The sequence below is a fragment of the Lagopus leucura genome, unplaced genomic scaffold, assembly GCF_019238085.1.
Source record: "Lagopus leucura isolate 7727_CA_CO unplaced genomic scaffold, USGS_WTPT01 Super-Scaffold_100029, whole genome shotgun sequence".
Lineage (NCBI taxonomy): Eukaryota > Metazoa > Chordata > Aves > Galliformes > Phasianidae > Lagopus > Lagopus leucura.
Genome location: NW_024962280.1, coordinates 1,701,249 through 1,721,693, shown reverse-complemented (window position 1 = coordinate 1,721,693; position 20,445 = coordinate 1,701,249). Strand labels below are relative to the sequence as shown.

General features: G+C 41.8%; 1 protein-coding gene across 3 annotated transcripts in view; it reads right to left on the bottom strand.

Moving 5' to 3' along the window:
* SMC4 (structural maintenance of chromosomes 4) overlaps positions 1 to 19,848 on the bottom strand; it is a 32,976-nt gene extending 13,128 nt beyond the window's left edge. Inside the window, exons 1-8 of one of the 3 annotated variants that reach the window (XM_042881104.1) lie at positions 19,768 to 19,848; positions 18,088 to 18,277; positions 16,786 to 16,964; positions 15,989 to 16,180; positions 14,168 to 14,344; positions 2,533 to 2,697; positions 1,355 to 1,482; positions 759 to 899 (exon numbers count right to left, since the gene is read on the bottom strand). In XM_042881104.1, the coding sequence (XP_042737038.1) occupies positions 759 to 899; positions 1,355 to 1,482; positions 2,533 to 2,697; positions 14,168 to 14,344; positions 15,989 to 16,180; positions 16,786 to 16,964; positions 18,088 to 18,217 (1,112 nt within the window). In that variant the 5' untranslated portion in view covers positions 18,218 to 18,277; positions 19,768 to 19,848. Of the gene's footprint in view, positions 1 to 758; positions 900 to 1,354; positions 1,483 to 2,532; positions 2,698 to 14,167; positions 14,345 to 15,988; positions 16,181 to 16,785; positions 16,965 to 18,087; positions 18,278 to 18,891; positions 19,074 to 19,767 lie in introns of those variants that run through there. The other 2 variants (XM_042881103.1, XM_042881105.1) reach the window with 2 other exon arrangements.
* Between the last annotated feature and the right edge of the window lie 597 nt (positions 19,849 to 20,445).

The window sequence follows — 20,445 nt, the reverse complement described above, 5'->3', positions numbered from 1 at the left end:
ACCCATGAAAGGATGTTAAACACGTTTTCAGAAATGATTTTTTTTCCTTTGCTAACATTTGTAATTCATAACTCTCTCAAGCCATTAGGAGCTCAGAGGATGAGAAGGTTCACAGCGCAGTCAGAGGAAGGTTTAGTAACCAGACGAGTCAGCAGAAGGAAAATTCAAACCACAGATAAGAGGTTCATAAGGAAATCAGAGACAAATACAGGTACAGCCAGGGATTGAAGCTTTTCAGATGTGTATCTAAAAACCTGAGGAAAATCTTCCGGCTATTCTTTGCAGTCAGCATAAAGAAGTAGTTTGTACTTCCAAATCCATAAAAACCAGGCGCTTTATTGGCATTAATGGAGGCTATTAGCCAGGTTTCTCCAAGAGAATCAACTCACAGAACACCAAATAAATCCAGTGAGAATATTTCAAAATTCATTTACTTGAAAATATCACTTAATTAACGCCAGGAATTGTTCCTAAGAGACTCTGCTCATCAGATAATTTAAGCTTTTGGTGGAAGGACTACAAAAACCCAGCTGTGCTCCTCTGTTTGAGCAGCAACCCATGCATCTATTTCAGACTTCTGCTTTCTCTGTTTTCCTTTTGTTCGTTTGTTTTTCATACAGCTTCTACAGCCTCTCCACAGCTACTGAAAGCTGGCAGGGACCCCCAGGGATCATGATGTGCAACTACTGGGAAAATGTGAGCTCCTTGTAACTTTAACAGTAATATGAAACCATAAAGTCTGTACCTGGAGCACTTACTTCTCAAGATCCTTTAAAGCTTTGCTCTTGCTTTTCATTTCATCTGCAAGTTTACTACTCTTCTCATTAATATCTTTAGTTTCTTTCTGTATATTTTCTTTTTGTGCTTCCAAATCATTTATTCGTTTCTGTAGGTCATAACTAAAGAAATCCAATAGAACAGTATTAAAAAACATTTTTTCCCAGGAAATAAACATTTAAAATGAATATTTATTTCTTATCTCGAGGATAAGAAAACAATAACATCAAGTATTATATCCCAATACTCATTATCAAGTAACTTTGCCAATTTTACACAGAACAGCAAGGAAATCTATTGCTTTTTGACACCTCATATACAAAAACCAAACAAGTAGATCACTTGAAGCTTCTAGGTATGAAGCTGTACGAGGCACCATTCTTTGGAGGACAATGAATATGATCTATTATTATACAAAAAAGTTGAACTTAACAACTTGAAAAAATCAAGATCTCTAGCATAGAGATCACTGCTGTACAACTGATTTTGAATGGCTACCCAGAAAAACAAAATATTTCGGATCACAGACATGGAAACACCACCACATGAAAGCCAAATCAAAACTTCAGTTACTTACATGTAGTACTGACAGATTTGGTTTTTCTCTTTAAACATTTTATTTTCCAGGGAAAGAAATTCGATGGCTTTGTTCTTGTCCCCTTCTAAGGCATCCTTTTCTTTTTCCACCATTTTAACTCTATTTAACTAGACAAGACAGACAGTCAAAGCTGGCTTTAATGCTAGCAGCATAGAAGAACAAATTGTGAGGACAAAAAAGCCCCAGAACCTTCACAGGTCCCACCTTCAGAGAGATGCTATCCCACAGTTAACTCTGCAAGCAACTGAGCAGTGCAGACTTTCTGAAATAAGAGATGTCTGCTGCAGGCTGTACTGTAAGGGCAATTCAAAGCAACACAGAGCTCAAAAGGAATCCTGCAGATGCTGGGAGCAGCTGATGCACACCGAGGAAAATGCAAGTGAGCAACAGAGGAGTTACAGGAGTCAGCATTTTCACCGGCCCCTTTCAGGTGACATCCTGTGACTACACATCTTTTGTTCTCCTTTACGCCTTTAAAAAACCAGAATCTGCTACATGTTAGAATTTACCAAGCACAACGAAGTCAAATAAAATAGAACTTGGATATTTTCCTACATCTAGAACTTAATGCAGAAGTAAAAAGCCATGTAAGCAATGCCTGCAACAGATCTCCGTAGCTCGAGTCACAACTAATTTTCTGTATTTGTAAGTGTCCTCATGAAGTTCTGCATCACTTTGGCATTGCTGTGTTTCTCCCCCTCGCCCTTTTCTTGGCATTTAGGTTTCCCTGCTGCTTATTCTATTTGCTACTTTGCAACAGGACGAAGGCAGGTATGACTTCATCCATATGTATTCAGCTGTTCTGTTTCACTCCTCGTTCTGAGCAGCAGCACACGAAGCACAAGGATATGACCAGAGATGTTCAGCAGATAAGATCCTGGCTTCCAACTCAAACATTCAAACCTTTGGGTACCAGAAGCCGATGGCTTCTTAAGTGCTTAAAGAAGGGCAACTGATGTCAACTCCCCACCTCTTTTATAAGTGAGGGAAACATCAGATGCAAGAAAGGCATCTGAAAGTTCTCTGTACTTGCATAGAGTGCTAAATCTTTAAAGAATAAATCTTTATGTTAATTGCTTTTCTAAAAGCTGACATAATGAGACACTGCAAGCTCATCTATTCAATTGATAATTCAAATAAACTTTTCTAAGACTTACCTTTTCTCCCCTCTGTTCATTTAAAGTCTCTACTCTGCGACAAAGAGTTTGAATAGGATCTCTCAGCCGTGCAGACCCTATCAGATCTTCCAAGTACTCCAGCATGCCCTCATCATGTTCAGTCTGGCCTTTGGGTTTCATCATTGCAATCTGTTCAACTTCCCCCTTGGAAAAAAAAGGTTTAATGTTTTCTTCTTTTTTTTTCTTTTTTTTTTTTTTTTCCTGAGGGATGATAGCATGTTAAAAATATACAAAAGGGGTGCAGGTGTATGAATACAGAAGCTCACAGTCAGGTCTAAAATCTGCTGTTTCTGTGAAGATTCAAAATGTTTTCCCCCAGCCTAGAAAAAGAAGGAAAGAGGGAAGCATCTCCTCTAGGTTGTGTAGCACCCAGGAGTCTTAAGTTACACAAATCAGGATTTAAGTCCTTGAAGATTCCCTTTAGGGAACAGAAGGTCCATAAGTCTTGTCTGATGGCTGAGCTGGGCCTGCAACTCAAACAACCAAGGCTTGTTTGTTGGGAGAGAAACAAAGTTCAGTGTTAGACTGCAGTTCATTTTCTTGTACGTAAGGCATTAGCTTCAAACTCTTGAGCTTAACACTGATTTGATTTCTTACAAAATAAGAATTAAAGATTAAACTGAGACAACGACAAGGACTGATATCATTACTCAATTACAAAATATGTCTGCTATCAATATCTTATTCTTCAGACAGCGCAGCCTTAAACCTTTCAAAGGAAGGATTACATTTTGTGAATTAGATGCTACACATTAGAAGGCAAAGACAAGAACCTGGATGTACATGTATTAAATTGGAGTTTAGAGGAAATACAGATGTGGATGCAAAATTAAACAGAGTGAACGCTGAGTACAAACTACTCACCCCTCAAAAACCTGCACAGCTATTGGATGTACAACTTATTAGGAAATGGATGAGCACTTAGGAAATGCAGAGTACTGGCACTGCACAGGCTTTGGGACAGATGTTTAAACCTGTGAAATAACAAGCTCTATTACAACTGAAATTTAGTTTTAGGACTGATAAAACTTAAAAACAGGATTTATATTCTAGCATTCAACCTAAGTACGTAAAAAACACCTGAAGTCTGCATACAGAGATTAAAATGTACTCCAGAACTGTCACTGCTTCGTGTTGAGCTGGAGCTGAAGACAAGCTCTACTGAAGTATGGACAAGGAAGGAATTCTTAAGACATACAGAAGATGGAGTGATTAATGGGACTGCAGGAAAAGCAAAAGGGACCATCACTGGAGTCAGCAGTGCGGAGGACTCCCATGCCAGCTCTGTAAGCAGTCCTGTAATTGGCTACAGAAGTGCAGGACAACGTACTGCTGAGCACTGCCTCTCAGCTCAGTCGGTACTTCTTGCACAAGTGGCTTCCTTCCACTTTCCCAGCACACAATGACACCTAGTGGCCCAGTTTTTCTTCCAATTAATAAATGCTGTTCAGCTGAGCAGAAGGGAACGGGAAGTTTGCAAATTTTGCAAAACGAGAAGCACCATTTGTTAAGTTACAAAGTCTTTCTGAAACACAAGAAATTCCCACGTTGGGGTAAAACACAGAAACGTGGGGCTGGTTTTGGTTGGTTGGTTTTGTTTTGTTGTTTCCTTGTTTAACAATTCTAGAAGTTACACACATCCAGGCTGTTATTTTTCGATAATTACGGTTCATAAGAAGTCTCAACAGGCTTGGAAAAAAACTCTTTTTACTTCTTATGGATACGATAAAGGCAATTTGCTTTTTAATAATTGCAGCTGCACAGTGCATAATTCCAATGACACACCCATCACTGAGGAATTTATGATAATTTTGCTGCTTCTTGCATTAAAGCTCTTCCTGCATTTACACCCAAGGAAAAACCATCACTGCAAAGATCTCCTATGTTGTACATCACAAAGGTTGGTTGCAGTCCAACTTGCGCTTTCTTTCCCCTTCATTCCCTCTGCCTTCCCACCACCCCCTCCCCATCTCTTTTCTACAACCAGGTACAAAACGATGCTGTATTTCACACAAGCACTGTCATTTACCCTAAGTGGACAAGGAAGGGATGTAAGCCAACATCTGCTCATGACCTAATTCAGTCCAATTAACCCTCTTTGAATCATGACTATTTTAGTAGTTGTGAGGGTTCTCCGTAGCTCACCAACACACAGAATAGAACTGCAGTGTTTTTAATGACGCAGCACATCAGCAATGAAGCTGAATTCTGTATCTAACTCCATAATCCTACCAACTAGGAAATCAGAGCTTTGATTGTCTATGTGGAAAAATAATATATCACCATAGAACCAGGAATGCAATCTTACCAGGGAGTAAAGTTTAGGCAATATGTACAGTCAGGTTTTTGAAAAGATGAAGTGAATTGGGTGACTGGTGAGAAGATACTGAACATAAGTGGAGCCTGTCAGGCTGAGTACATCAACTGTACGTGCAGCTCCTCTGCTTTGCAAGAAGCAACAATTTCATATTTTCTTCAACTTACAGGAAAATATTTAGATGCTGTTACGTACTTAAATGTTTGGATTCTTATCAAGGGTAAACGTGAAGACATTTAGAAGATACAAATAACAACTGGATCATAGCAGCATTAATTTTTATTTAACGTTTCAGTTATTTACCAAATTTTACATTAAGAAATCAGTCCATCCCTGCAGCTATCACACCACGGGATTAAGAGCTTCCCAGCTGCTGTCATCAAAGGAGACTGAAGTTGACTGCTTGCAGAAAGAGCAGGTACATGACAGCGATACAGGAAAAAGCATTTCACAGCTTTGCATTCTGCTATAACTTGATATACTCAATTTAACAGTTTCCTAACTTTTTAAACTATGCATCTTGCTTCATCCACAACTACTTGCATTGTATCGAAATTACACCCTTGCTTTTATCTATTAAAAGATCTTTCAAAATACAGCCAGCATTTCTGAAAGTGAAACTAAGCAGGCAGTAGGCAGACACTTGTTGAGAAGCAGCATGTCCTAACATGTTCTCTTATAGCTGTTGAACCTACTAAAACTGACCACCAGGAAAGGCCTTTAACTATTTCCCTCGGCTCTCAGTCATGCACTCACGAGGGGAGAGGGAGCAATGTGGAAAAAAAGAAATTAACATTAGGCCTCGCTGTTGGAAACAATTGAGATGGACGTTACCATTCAGAGCTGGCAAACAGCTACCAAAGGACAGCACAGACACACGCACACAGACCAGGGAGGAGCACCTCACATCCCATGAGTGCTTCGGGAAGGCTGCAAGTTTCCTGTCAGAATTCTACATGGAAGCACCAACCCAATGTCTATTTCTGCACTGTGCATGCGGCATTCTACATCAGGCTGAAATACTGGGATGCTGGCACTGGCACACCAACAGGAACAGAGGCAGTCAGCTCAAACACTCTAGGACATACATACAAATGACAAGTTCCACACAACGACTTGGGTTAGTAATCCAAAAACAATTACTGGCGCATTTTGATAGAGCTATTTAATCTTAAAGCCATTTCCTCTAATCACAGTCGTGAGGAATAGCATCAAGGAACTTGGAAACAGATGATCCCACCTCCCCTCACACAGCCAAACTGTCAAGGAAACTATTTAACTGCCATGATGTTTGAGATGCTTTCTAAACGTAAACTTCTGTTGTGATGTAAGTAGAGCACGAAAGCCCTCAAAGACCAGTGCAAGAGCTGCTGCTAATAAAATTACCCACCTGCAACCAATGCTCCAGCCCAGGTGACTCAGATGAGCACAGGAGCACCAGTGAGTGCCCTATGCAGGAGTGCCTGGGCTTGCTCTGCCTATTGAGTTGAAGACCATGAAGTGCATGGATGGATGTGCACAAAGCCACCAATGGACAGCCAGGCCAGGTGAAACAAGCAGCGCTCTATTCTTTTACAGGCACGTGGCTTACAAGCATTTATTTTGGACCCTGTACATTTCAGAAGTTGAACTTGCATCCTTTGAGTATTTGGGGAATGCTATACATTCAGTGCAAGTCATTTAGTGTAGACTGAATCAGTTTAATTTCTTTATTTCCATTGCACGCTCACTTCTGCGCTCACGTTAGGCTAACACTCTCATTAGGACAAACACATCTGTCATGGTGCAGGCAGCTTAATGAAGTGGAGGCACTCCAATGCCACGTGCAATTTTCTGGAACCTATCTGTGAAGGGTAAGAACTTCGTCTCCTGCACGGCCTCCAGAGCTGGACAGTGAAATGCCTCAACTTTCAATCACTGCATTTCATAGAATTACTACCCTTGTCTTCTCTGAAATCACTCACTTAAAACAGCTGATTTCTCAGAATAGAAAGCTTTAAATCTGAGTTTACCCAATATTCTTCCACAAAAATTTTGAATGCAGAGCAAAGTCAAAGTGCTCAGTGAAGAGAACTTCTGACCTACTCATTCAGTTACCTTTCTGCAACTCTTCCCCCAGGTTTTGGCACTGCAGGTTAGTTCTCACTTCTGCAGAGAACTCCTGATCTGATGCTCTGGGCAGACTGCAGCATCACGTTTGTGCAGCCTCTGCTCAGACTGAGCAGGCTCTGTGCCCTGAAGGGTTCTAAGGGTATTAAGCATCAACAGTGAATCCTAACACTGACATTACTCAGCTTCAAACAGAGATAAAATCAGAGGTTAATTTGTGCCACATACAAACAGGAGCAGTTCTGTCTGTCATCATGCTGAAATTAAGGAGTTCCAGAGCACAGCCCTCAGATTCCGCTTTAAACTTCTGGTATGAAACGAGGCAACAGCAGCAAAAAGCCTTTTAACTTCTACTGAAAGCTGTCTTAAACCTTTTCATGGAGGAAGAAAATGGTTTTTTTTGTTGTGAAAATTCTTCTGCATTAGGGGTCTCAGGATAACCTGTGGAGAGGTGCTGACCAATGATGCCTCCACTCCTCTAAATTTTGGAAAAAATACGGTGATGGTGTCACACAACAAAAATTTTTGTCAACTCAACTGTGAATGCAGCACTCACAGATAGACTTCATGAAGAGCTCCACTGAGGCAGCACATAGGTAAAGATATTTTCCAGGTTGTGCTGCTGTCAATTTCTGATATCTTAATCTGAAGTTATAAACTCAAGTGCTGAAAAACTTTAAATTAGCAGAATCCCAAATGATGCAATGAATGGTACCATTGAGTGTTAAACCCCACGGCCTTGAGAAGCACAGTAAAGCTGGACAGAATGGGCACATTAAAACACATTTCAAAATAAGGAGCTGTTGAAGCTTAGAATCTAGTAAATGAACATCAGCTGAAACCTGGGGATGAGAAATTCTGTTCTCTTTTAAAGGAGCACTTTGTGCTGCAGTTGTAAAAAACAGAAAAATAAAAAACTCCACATTAGTCAAATCCAGAACTGGAATGATGTCAGATGTAACTGAACTGCAATTTATTCAGTTGTGATAATGAAGAATAGTTTTAGAGAAAACACCCCTTAAGAGACGCAATCCCATGCACTGGGAAAAACCTTGTGTGTCAATACATCACCGAGACTCCCAACGAAGCACAGCTGCAGAGCAGGACCACTCATCTCTGTCACTTCAGCTGCTCTTGAGAAGAATACAAATACTTGGAATCTTCTGGGGAACTTTCATGTGCTTTATCATTTGATTCCAAGCTTTAAAATAAATCAATAATCACACAACAATGATGCTGGGAACTTAGAGAAATACTTCATGTAGCTTTTTCCATTACTTACATTCTCCCCACCTTTGAGGCGCTGGGCAGTAGCAAAGCCTTCTTCAAATTGTGCAAAGGAAGAGTACTGCAAGTGGGGAGCATCTCTTTATTACAGCAACCTTGTAAGTATTTTCCCCAGTACTACCAACGTATATGTTCAATTTGCTGACTAAATTAAGTGATTAAGTGGATTACAGCTTGCAACTTTATAGTATTGTTTAATTCTGCTCCATTTATGCCACTGACTTAAGCAATATGCAAATACATACAAGGCTCACTATTTCATTTATCTTTGTCAAGGAATACAAGGATTAGTGGTTTTGTTGCATTTGTGAGCATATTATACATCCATGCATAAAAAAGCATTTAATGTAAGCACGTTGGATTTTAAAGGCTAATGGTTTAAGAATGCACATTTGTTCCTTCCAAGGGCTTTTCTAGTTAGTAGTGAAGTCCATACCACACTCAGCTTAAAAACAATGGGATTTTCTGTATATCTCACAGGTGACCAACAGAACTCATCCTTTAAGCACAAGGCGAACAGTGGAGCTGTAGCCAGCACATCCAGAACACCAAGGAAACGGTGCCTGCAGCTCTACCAGCCAACTGAACTCCGAGTTCTGCAGTGAATTAGAGTAGCACTATTGGAACGCTGTTGTTTCTCTGACTGAAGTACTTCATCAGTCAAGAAGAATGGGAACTGAGCTATAACATGAACCACCTGAACTGATGTAGCACAAGGCAAAGTTTATTTAACAGGAAAGTTCAGAATTTTGCATCTGTTTTTAGAAAACAAAGGTATATTTCAGTTTCTCCTTTAAAATACAAAGCATTTCTTCCAGGCCAGGCAAATGTGGACAAGAGATTGTCCAGGTATTTCACCAGTCTCCTACAGGAGTCGAAAATAACTGCACAGAGCTTCTTAGCATAAGGAGAAGCAACGGCACACAGCGTGAAGCTGATAACACTATGGATTTGCTTGAAGGAGAAACTGCCTTAGAACATTTAGAATGTTTGCTATATTTCTAAAAAGTCAACTTCCAGGATGTTCCTGTCAGTGTTATCCTTTGGACTTTTCTTCCAACCCGCTTCTTGAAATCAGAACCAGCACTAGCACTGAACTACTGCTGCTAAGGTTCAGGTGCTTCTGTTGCACAGCTCCAGTGCTACATGGCTGGTTGGCAAACACCAGGGAGAAAAGTATCAAATCCTCACCTTCACTCTCTGCCTTCCAAGAGAAGTGATCTAAGACAGGGGAGAAATCAAGGAAGACAAGGAAGTAATAAGCACAAGCACACAAGCCTGCAGTGCCACTACCATCCAAAGATGAAGAAAAACTTGTAACTGGCCTGTTGCACAACATTCAGTTGTTTGCACAAAACTACTGTTCCGCATTCTGGAAATAATTTAAAAGTAGCCTTTGTCAAGCTGTTCACACATCTGTCTAATTTTAGAAGCTTTCTTAAGGACATTCTTGTATTTAATAAGAGAATACAAATTGAGTGCAAGTCTAGAGTCATTCTGGAATCAAAATCAGTTACTGCAAAACCAACCTACAGTGTTTGTTTTAAGATTCTTGCCATGTTCTGACTAAAACTCAATCCACCACTCTCAACTACACTGCATAGATGTATTTTGCATCCTCTTTCCATATTTCCCTATTTTTCTGGAAAAAAAAACCCAAAACCTTGGTTATGACGTTGCATTGGAATTTGTGAAACAAAAATCATACTAATTGCCAAGAAATTCTGACAGCAAAGAATTGACTTTGAAATTGCATGTATGAAGCCTTAAGCATGTCTCTTGCAGCTCTATACTCACTTCAGCATAAAGCTAATATTTTAACAGGGAAAGTGATTCTGTACTCTGAATTAGATGTAAAGCTCCTCCTTTTACACCCTATTTAATACTTCCATCTGATTACAGGATTTCATCGGTTCTAATTCTTCCTACCACTTCAGCCCAGCTGTCCTTAAAATTTCTAGAACAAAACTCTCTTCACCAGTTTTGGCAGCATTGATCTCCATTTATAATCCCAGGAGAGCTTTTCAGCCTGTGCTCTACTTGGATGCTTCAGCTCAGATGTTGGTGTGCCTCATTAGGAGAGCAGCCCTCAGCCTCTGGGAACTTCAGGCTTATCTCATAGCAAGAAGAAAATCTGTTCCCCCTCATTTCCTCTCCAGTACACTGAAGGAGTGACTCCTACATTATTTCCACAAAGCAGCAGGTGAAAAGCTTGACTAAATTTCCTTTCCTGCAGCACAATCTTTCCACTGGACAAGACTTATCTGTACATTAAAAACTGCCATTCCAATCAGATAAAAAATGCATACATATTAAATCACTGTAGCTATTCCTACTTGCGTAAGATTACATGAGAAATTTTAAATTGTCTATCAAATACATTTAAATGACACTAATTAGCAGAAGAATTACTTGAAATAGTTTGAAAAAACAGATTCAAGAATGGTTTGATTTCAATTCACAGAAGTATAAAACAAATTCAGGTTTTCTGATTCTTAGCGTTGTTTCTGCAATATGCATCCGTATGGGCATTGCTTGCAAAACTCCATCCTCTGTTTACAAAGTTGATATTAACCATACTTCTCTTACCTTGAAAGATAACAAAGCCAATTTCAGCAGGTGGTAACAGTTGCTGTCCGGTTTGCTTTGCTCCCCAGACCTCCTGCCCTCAGGTGTCCTTAACTGACATCCCCTCAAGCTCTCCCCATTTATTTAATGCTTCCTTAGGGACAACCAGCCATGAGTGAGAGGCTGGGATTTCTTTCTGGCCTCGATGTTGACCACTTCAGAGGACTTGCTACTGAGCAACAGCAAACACACTTACCTTCTGAGCTTTGCCCAACCTGGCTGGGCAAACCTACCCAAGCTTTCTGTGCATAGACATTCATGTTCCAAGTATTAAAAAAAAAAAAAAAGCTAAATTAATTATAATTTTATTTGTTCTTCTTGACAGATATACAAGTTACTGAAGCTTGGGTATGAAGTGTGGAAGGCAGGAACCAATAGCAGCAAGATGACAGATACTAGCACACTACCCAGCATACTTTAAACAAAAAGTGACAAGATGCATTTTTTCCCGTGGCAGTTTCAGGCTGTGGCAATCTCATTAGCAGTGCACCAAGCATTGCCTGTTCCCCAAGTGCTAAAAAGCATAAAGCAATTTATTAAAAACAAAACACATAGCAATAGAACTTAAGCATCGCAGAAGTGACAAACTCCTCCTGTTAATTGTTGGCAGCAACACACAGTAACCAAACCCATTCCCTTAAAACAAGGGTTTTTTTCCAATTAACTAACTCAGGCACACAATTTCTGACATTTCCAGAACTGCCTGATCAGCAGCACATTGTTTTCCTACAGGCATTTCTGGCAACGTTACTCAGCAAAATCACCAGTTTGATTTCAACATTCTCAGGATGGCTTCAAGTACCTGCACCACTTTCTACTCAACCTGTAGAAACTGTGGTTCTGGCCCGAGCTTTCAGAGTCCCACCCAGATGCACCCAATGTGCCACGCCAGAGGGAGACTGCAGAATGGGAGCGAGGTGGAGAGAAGGAAAAGGAAAAAAAAGGAAGCAGCCTTCTCAAAAGCAAGCATTTGCCATTGAGTAATGCTAGATGTGGTAGCAGGATACCAGTCAAGTATCTCAGAGTACTACTTGGAAGAGAACGTGTCCTACAACATTGCCTTTAGTGCTAGAGAATGCTTTCTCACAAACTGAAAGCAGCTTTTGATAACAACAGTTTTGTCTCTTAAAAGAGATCTATGTTAATTACACCCAAGCGAAAGTCATAACCAAAGAGGTGCAATTTATTTCCAAAGTGAAATTATTCTAACTCAATATTGAGCTCAAAGAGGCTACTCTGCGTTTAACTTAACTACAACATGAGAGAAGCAAAAGTGAAATAGAATTGTCGCTTATTCCTCCAACTTTAAATAACCTAATTTGAAAAGCAGGAGGGAAAAGGGGCAATCCTTGTGATAGCAGCAGGCAGCCCTGGCTTTCTGTTATGGTCTCATTTACTTCTATCACTTTTACTACTTGGGTTTTGATGTTTTTCTGTCATTATACAGAAATAGTCACATTTTCCAGATGGAAATTACTCAGCTTTGTATCGTCTGATTGACAGAATTCACTTTAAAAAAAAAAAGAAAATTAAATAATAATAATAGAAATCACACAGACGTGTTCAAGGAGAAAGGGCCTTGCCTCAGTCACACTGAATAAACAGAAAATCTCTGTGGAGTTTCCTCTGCAGTTCATTATCGCATCACGCACCAAATTCAGTGCAAAGAAAGAAAAAAGATGGTGGGAAGCATCTCTGTGTCTTAACAGCACTCACACTGCCCTGATTTCCCATTATACAGATGAAAAGCATGAAACTCAAGCTTTTAGCATCAAGTACGTTCTCCTCATGGGAAACAATTAATAGAAGAAGAAGAAAAAAAAACACATCTGGGGAGAAAAGTAAAAAATCAAACAGCAACTTAGCAGTAGTCCCTGCAAAATGCTTCCTTCCCCTCCCAGAGCAGGAAGGACACGCTCTGCAGCACTCAGCTTGGGATACTTCTGCACCATCATTTCTACCACATCTGACTGCAGTTTCTCCTTTTTTTTTTAACAGTGTTCCTAAAGTGATACTTCTGAACATTATTATAACAAATACATATATTACCAGTTGTATTATTGGAGATACTTCTCACTTGAAAACCAAAAAGCACGAGAAGAAAGCACTGAATGGATTAATTAATTGGCATGAATACTTCAAAAACAGATATATCCTCTTTTTGTGGGTGTAACTGTAAAAAGTAGACTTGAGGAAGTGAAGCAAACACAGCTACCTATCTGAAATATGTCTTTTTTTTTTTTGTTAGAGGGGAACTGGAAGCTCCTTTGACAAAAACAGACTTAAAATCATCTCTGTTGAAAACCGTCACATCTTAGGAGGCTTCCACTGCTGTCTGATTCTCCAGGCCACAATCCTTCAGAATAGATCTGTGACATGTTTGTAATAGCAGTGAAATAATTATGGGTGATTGCAGATGTCTGTGCCCAATGGAATACTTAAATAAGCCCATCAAGTGCTTTAACTCAGCTCACACATTAAGTGACTGACTGGCACCAGCAAAGTCCCCCATTATTATTTAAGCACTAGAAAAGTAAGCGTGGTTGTCTTCAGACTGCCTGCGTTTGACACAGCCAGCACACACCAGCAAGCTTTAGAACTTTAAATCCCAATGTGAGAAGAAATGATATCACATTCACAAGCTATTACTTTTATAGCATGAGCTGTAAATTGCAGCTTTTCAATATGTACCTAGAATTGGCTACAAACCTGCTGTGCTTCCAGTCCCCTGCAGTTGTTAAATGAGTGTAAATGAGAAGTAAATGGGTTTTTTCTTGCCCTCAGTTTTATGCAGTTATTTTTAATATACATACTTCTGCAGTAAAACCATGTCTATAGATGAGAACTGTAGATAACTTAATAGTAGTATCATTAAGTTCATATTGATGCACCTTTATCTAAAGCATAAACAAGTTGCTGAATCTCTGCCACGCTTAAGCAGCACAATAATATTGGGGTTTAAGGTTTATTTTACTACACCAATATTTACGTGCTGCTAGGGCGGAACAAGTATGACAACTCTTCTATTCATCCACATGTCAGGAGCACAGATTCATTGACAGAAAAAATTATATTAGTGTCTTCAACTGTTTCTCTTCCTTAAATTTCTAAAGCAGCAAATAATGATTCGCATCTTCACTACAGCATGCAAACCATGATGTGCTGCTAGAGTACTTTAAGGCCTCACATACAAGACTCGAAGCTAAGCAGCATTTTGGTAACTATACCTGGAAATGATGCTTTCATAAAAATTGGTTTTATTCATACACCAACCTGTAATATCAAGAATCTGTTATGGTCCAGATCGATTCCGTGACTCCGAAGAAGAATGCCAACATCTTTGAACGTTGACTTCTTCCCATTGATGTGGTATACAGAAGAATTATCTCTATAGGCAGTTCTAGATACACAAAAATTGCTGTTAGGAATGACTTCATAATCATCCCCTTCCTGTGTTGAGGAAAAACAAAGGCAGAAATACAATTAGTGTATTGTATGTTTACCTCACATTTCACCATTTTATCACGTTAAGGTTTTAAGTCAGGGTCCAGTTAATGATGCACACCTCCAAAAAAATATTAAGCACCAGAAAAAAAAAAACAACAAAAAGCCCAAATCCGCATGGTCCTCATGTGCTGCCTTTCTCATCTCTAATACAAGCTTTTGCTTTAAAAATACCTAATTTCTTCTCTTCACCAGGGCTGCACATCACAAAAGCCCTACTTCAGCTTTAAAGTGGCTGTTGTATCCTGCCCTTTCAATTTTAGGTTAGGAAGCCGCCAATGGTTTGCTACTGTCTGTAATTAAGCTCCTCTTTTGTAGTGCTAGAAAGCTGCTTTTTGCTGAGTAGTTCTAAAGAGAAACTGCAGAAGATAAAAATGCAAAATATTAAAGATGTGACAAACATGATGACATCAGCTTCAAAAGATCATCTCGACTTCACCAAAAAGCAGCAACTGCAGCAAAGCTGGGACTCACTTTAAGCAGTTAAAGCTGAGCCACGCTTCTTGTAAAGACTTCAGCTGGCCCTGCTTTGCCAGGCCAACCCCCTGAGCACCATCTGACCAGGTACACTCACAAGCTTTTCACATCACAAGTGCAGCTTTTAGGCGTTCATACAGAGCCAAGCAAAAAAAAAAATCAAACGAAATGATCACTGCATGTGGCTGACACAGGCAGAAGCAAAAAGCTCGGGTCTGTGTAGATCGAGTCAAAGAAAATTTATTTAAAACAGTTCTTTTAATGACTGTCCCCTTATTAGCACAAGTTTTGGAGCTTTGCTGTACCTTTCCCACTATACTGACTAATCTGAAATTCAACAAGAATCTTCAGCCAGACTAAATGCTCACAAAAATTCAATTTAAATCAAGCAAAATTAATTTCTAGTAATGTAATTGCAATAAGTCAACAATATAGCCCAGATTTTACCAATACATGAAATGACAAGCAACAAAATTTTATTTTATTTTATTTTTTTTTTAACATTGTCAGCACTTTCTATTTCATTCAAACACTGCATCAGCCAGTGGGTGTGAAATCCAGAAATTCTAGGAAAAATCAGATTTAAAATTGCAGGCACATTTATCATCCATTAAGTGTTTCAGATTGGTTTTACATTTTATGAATTTTCTAAAATAGCTTCTAATTGGTTTGAAAGCTTTTGCTTCAATAGGTTTTACACCCGAATCTATATGCCCGCATCAGAAATGTAGCAACACATAACACATCCAGATGTAGACTCACAAGTTACTCGAGGTGCTGTTAATTTCAGAAATAAGCTTTATTTCCTTGAGAGAAAAGAAGTGACAAATGTACGACGATTTCTGAAAATGACTGTTGGAAGATTCTGCGCAGCTCCAAACTGACTGTATACCAAATACTCCTCTCACAGAACAGCACAACAGTCCCTGCTCATATTTTAAGAGCTGCACTACTTGAGAGAGGGATTTTTAGCTAATTAACTTCAAATTGATGTTCTACTTCCCAGGGGTAAACTATGCCACCACGTCCTCCCCAGCTCAAACTAATCAAATATTAAGCTGTCAAAGGCTTGAGTAAAATAAGTGCCACCCTCCTGAGCAGCGGGATACGTACCTTGTCAATGATCTTTTGGAAGTGGACTTCCACAGAACAGCTCTGGATGTCCATATGTTCCTCAGAATTATGGATCAGCACAGAGAGCTTTTTGGATCTGATTTTTTGTGCTCGATACCCAAACACAAAAAGCATCGCATCAATGACATTGGATTTCCCGCTGCCATTGGGCCCAATAATGCATGAAAAACGCTGCAGAACAGAAGGAATAAAAGGTGTTGGGCTGAGGGCAGTAGATCCAGCGTGCATCACCCACTTCATTTGTAAATAGTTCAAAATATAATTATTTCTAGCGCAGGAAACTGCAGCTTATTTGATAGCTTAATCTTCACAACCAGAGGCAGAGCAGTACAACTTATTTAAGAGAACAAAACACCTCCACGCAGCTCAGCCTTCTAAACCAGAACTTGTTAACTCAAAGTGATACTGCACTTAGCAAGCAAATTCGCAAGGAAAGTTTCATGATTAGCCACGAAAATCTCTTGTGGGCACTAAAAACATTCTCATTCTTCAAACATGCTCCTCAAAATTCCCCAGCAAACGAAATAAAGACAGGAGTGAGCCTTTTTGCAGGCTTTCTGACAAATTACAATTGTACAGAATCAAGAATTTGCACTTTGCTGTTTTCCCTACTGCTCAGTAACTAAAAGAGAGGATATCACCAGCAAAGCAATTCTAAAAGCTCAATACTCTTCAGTTTTTCTGACGTGAGGTTATGTGAAACTACAGGAAGGGGCACCAGCATGCAGCAAATCCTTACCTTCATTTAGAGATCGCTACAGGGAGAAGAAAATTACCTTATGAAAAGGTCCCAAAGTTTGCTCCCCTGCATAGGATTTGAAGTTCTGGTTTACAATGTGAGTTATCATGAGACGAGGAGCACCGGCTTCATTGGTCATTGCTGGAGGAGGGGGAGGAGAGATGCTACCCAAAATCTCTTCTAAACTCCGATTATCAGACTCCTCATTTGAGACTGCTAAAAACCATCCAAAATAAGCAGAAAGAAAATTAAGGCCATAAGCACTCAATGACCAAACACCTATAAAAAGCTCGATTTCAAAAGCAGACACCATTTCTATATTAACCAGAGCTATACTTCTGCAGCCATTGTAAGGAGCTAAGTGGAATTTAAATCCTTCTTTCCACAAACCGAATCTTTCAAAAAGAGACACTTAAGACATCCCATCGATTCACCAGTGGGTTTGTTCTTTCATTATGCAATTCCTATTCTAACACACTTTAATAGGCACTCCGCAATTACAATAGCTACAGCCGTCACAATAAAGCTACAAATCTGAAACAGGCAAAGCCTTCCTAATTAATAAGTGCAAAGCCACATTTCAAGCGTGCTCCCAAGTCACTCTGCAAGATTTGGGGACCGCTGCACAATGCTCTAAAGCTGTAATGACAGCACAACTGCTCTGCAAAGACAGGAAGTTTGTTACGAAAACAAACTGGCCCCCTGGATATCTGCTTGTTGTAAGCAAAGCAGCTTTTCAACAGTTACCAGCAGCTTTTCCTTCACACAGACAGTAGGTTTTACCACCAATTTCAATTTATCAATCCGTTTGTCAAATATCTGTGCTCAAATCATTTAATCATTTCCTGTCTCGCTACCCTGAAAGACACACGCTGCTCTTTTTCCAGATACTTTCAGCAAAAATTCAACCCAAGAACCACAAGACAATGCACTGCTTCATGAAAAAGAAAGTCAAATCGTTTTAAGAGTTAAATAAATAAACGTGACATTTATTCCATTCCAAGAAATCTCACAGCATTGGCTGCATATAAGTGTGAAAAATCCTGGCTCTTGTACCACAACCTGGTACAGATCAGGAACATAAAATAGGTCTTATTAGGAGAAAATTCACTAATTGCTTTTGCACTTGTAGTAAGTCACAAGTCCCAGTGCTAACTCTTTGCAAACCGCTTTAAAAGCGGTTTAAACACGTCAGGAGTCAAAGCTTTCAATCTTCCTCTCCTGATCAGAACAGAGCGAGTCCGATCTGGAATAGTCGGCAACTTCTGCTGAGCCCTGTTGCTCGCTATGCACCACGGTCAGGTTTACACGGCACCAGAAGCACAGTGCTCCCACCTACCTTCTGCTGCTCCTTCCCCAAGCTGCCTGCCGTCTTGTTTTTCCACTTGCATGTCACCGGTGGGCTCCTCTACGGGCTGTCTGCCTTTCTGGTGGGCTGCTGTCGAGGTTTTGGTGCTCCTGCTCGCCATGATCTCAGCTGGCTGCTCCCCGGCAATTCCAAGCAATCAAACTATTGAAGGGATCTCTCTCTAACATAAACAAGAAAACCCCACCATCTCTGTGTTAAACTACAATCCCCGACGGAACATACCTATAGGTACGACTAACACGGAAACGAAAGACCAGATGTATTTTGAAGACAAAAAACCCAAATCTGAAACAAAAACTACGACAAACTAATAGACGGATCGCCCCAAAAAACAAGGGACCCGCCCTGATCTGCAGACAGCAGCCGTGCACCTCCTGAAGCCGATGGAGTTTGCAAGCTCACAGAATCACCAAACGGCCCGGGTTGGAAGGGACCTCAAGGATCACAAAGCTCCAACCCCCCCCGGCACCCACAGGGCCACCGACCTCCGCTTGGGGAGAGCAGCTGTGACACCAGGGGCAAAAGAGTTAACGACGACGGCAGGAACGAAGCGGGAAGCCCGACGTCCGAGCTCTTTACACGCAGCATTCAGTCCCGACACACACTTTCAGCACTCCATGCTGAGCGTATGTACACACAAACAAAAAGACCTGCGTAGTCAGAGCACAGGCTTCACCCTCCAACAGCTTCCATCAATACGCTCCTTTTGTGAGCCGCAGCGCAGCCCCGACTGCCAGCATTCGGCACCTAACAGCCAGAGCGACGTGAAAATACCTTCATCCCTGGTGATGTTAGAGCTACGCGAGCAGGGAGGAAACACACAGCAGTCCACACGTCGGTACTCCAACACGGCTCCCACAAAACGCCAAAGAGAAAGCGACCGGCGGGAGGGAAACTCTCTAAAGAGTTTCAATCAAAGCGGGCAAAGCAGTTTGTAGAGAAACGGAGATGAGAAAGTTTACTTCTCACCAGATAAAAAAAAACTGACGTGGTTAGAAAGTCATCTCACAATTGGTGCCAATCATTTGACGTTTGCAGACCTACCCCCAGCCCACACTCTCATGAGAGTCCTTCATTTGGGACAATGGGGGAGGAGGGGGGGGAAAAACGAGACACTGAGCTCGTTTTAAAGCGGTCGCAGCCCGTGCTCCCGTGTCGGAGCGCCGTCCCGGGGCAGCCGCAGTTTCTCCCGGCACCGGGCTGCTTTTTTCTTCCACAGCCGCCGCTTCTCCACAGCGCAGCTCCGCCCGGCACCGCGCGGCGGGGAGGGGAGAGAGGCGGCGGCGGGCAGGAAGCCGTCCTTATCGCAAGCCTTTCGGTAGCGATAACCGATGTCAGCGACAAAAATCTTTTTTTTATTGTTTTTTAATTTTGTAAACCCTCCCCCCATCATTTGACGCAGCCCTGCGCCGGGCACCCGTTGGAAACCTAACAGTTTGGCTTTCGCCGTTCCAAGGGTAAAAAGCCGCGGGCGGAGCTCCCACACACGGCTCCGCGCGTCCTCACAGCCCGGCCCGCAGCGCGGAACGGCGCGGAACGGCGCGGCGGCACTCAGCGCCGCGAAGGAACGGCCGCCGCCTCGCGCTGCCTCAAAGCGGGGAGCGAAGGGGAAGAACGCGGCGCCCGCTGCCCTCCACCCCTTCTGCTCACCTCCGGCGCTCCGCTCTCCGCTCTCGGTCTCTCGGGCCGCCCGTCCGCCCAGCCGGCCGTGAAGGAAGCCCCGGCTCCGGCCGCCCCGCGGCAAAGCGCCGCGCTCAACGCGGACGGGCGGCGGAGGTTCAGGCCGCCCCGGCTCGCACCGCGACTCGGCGGCTTCCACACTCGAAAATGGCGCCCAAACGGCAAACTCGAACCGAAATTCGTTAGAAAGGCGCGGGGCAGGCTGGGGCGGGAGGGGGCGGGGCGGCCGCGGGTTTGAAAGGAGGAAAAAGCCGCGCCGCGCGCCATCTTGGCGGCCGTTAGCGGGGCGGCGCGTCCTGCGGGCGTGGCCGGTTTGGGTTCATTTATTTTATTTTATTTCATTTTATTTTTATTCCTCCCTCCCCCCATGTGTCGGAGGAGCAGGCGAAGCGATATCTGCGGCGTTTCGGCCGTGCCTGGGTGGAAGGGATTAAATCCCTTCGTTGGAGAAGTAGGTCAGGGGGCGGCGCTTAGGGTGGCGAGCAGACGGCGCGGCGGAGCGGTCCGCCAAAAAAAAAAAAAAAAAAAAAAAAACCCACGAAAAAACCCACAAAAAGAAAAAAAAAAGCATTACAAAGTATTTAAATAAATAAAGTGGAAACGGGGCGCGCTTTGAAATCAGCGCTCGCTCACGGGCGGCGCGGTGAC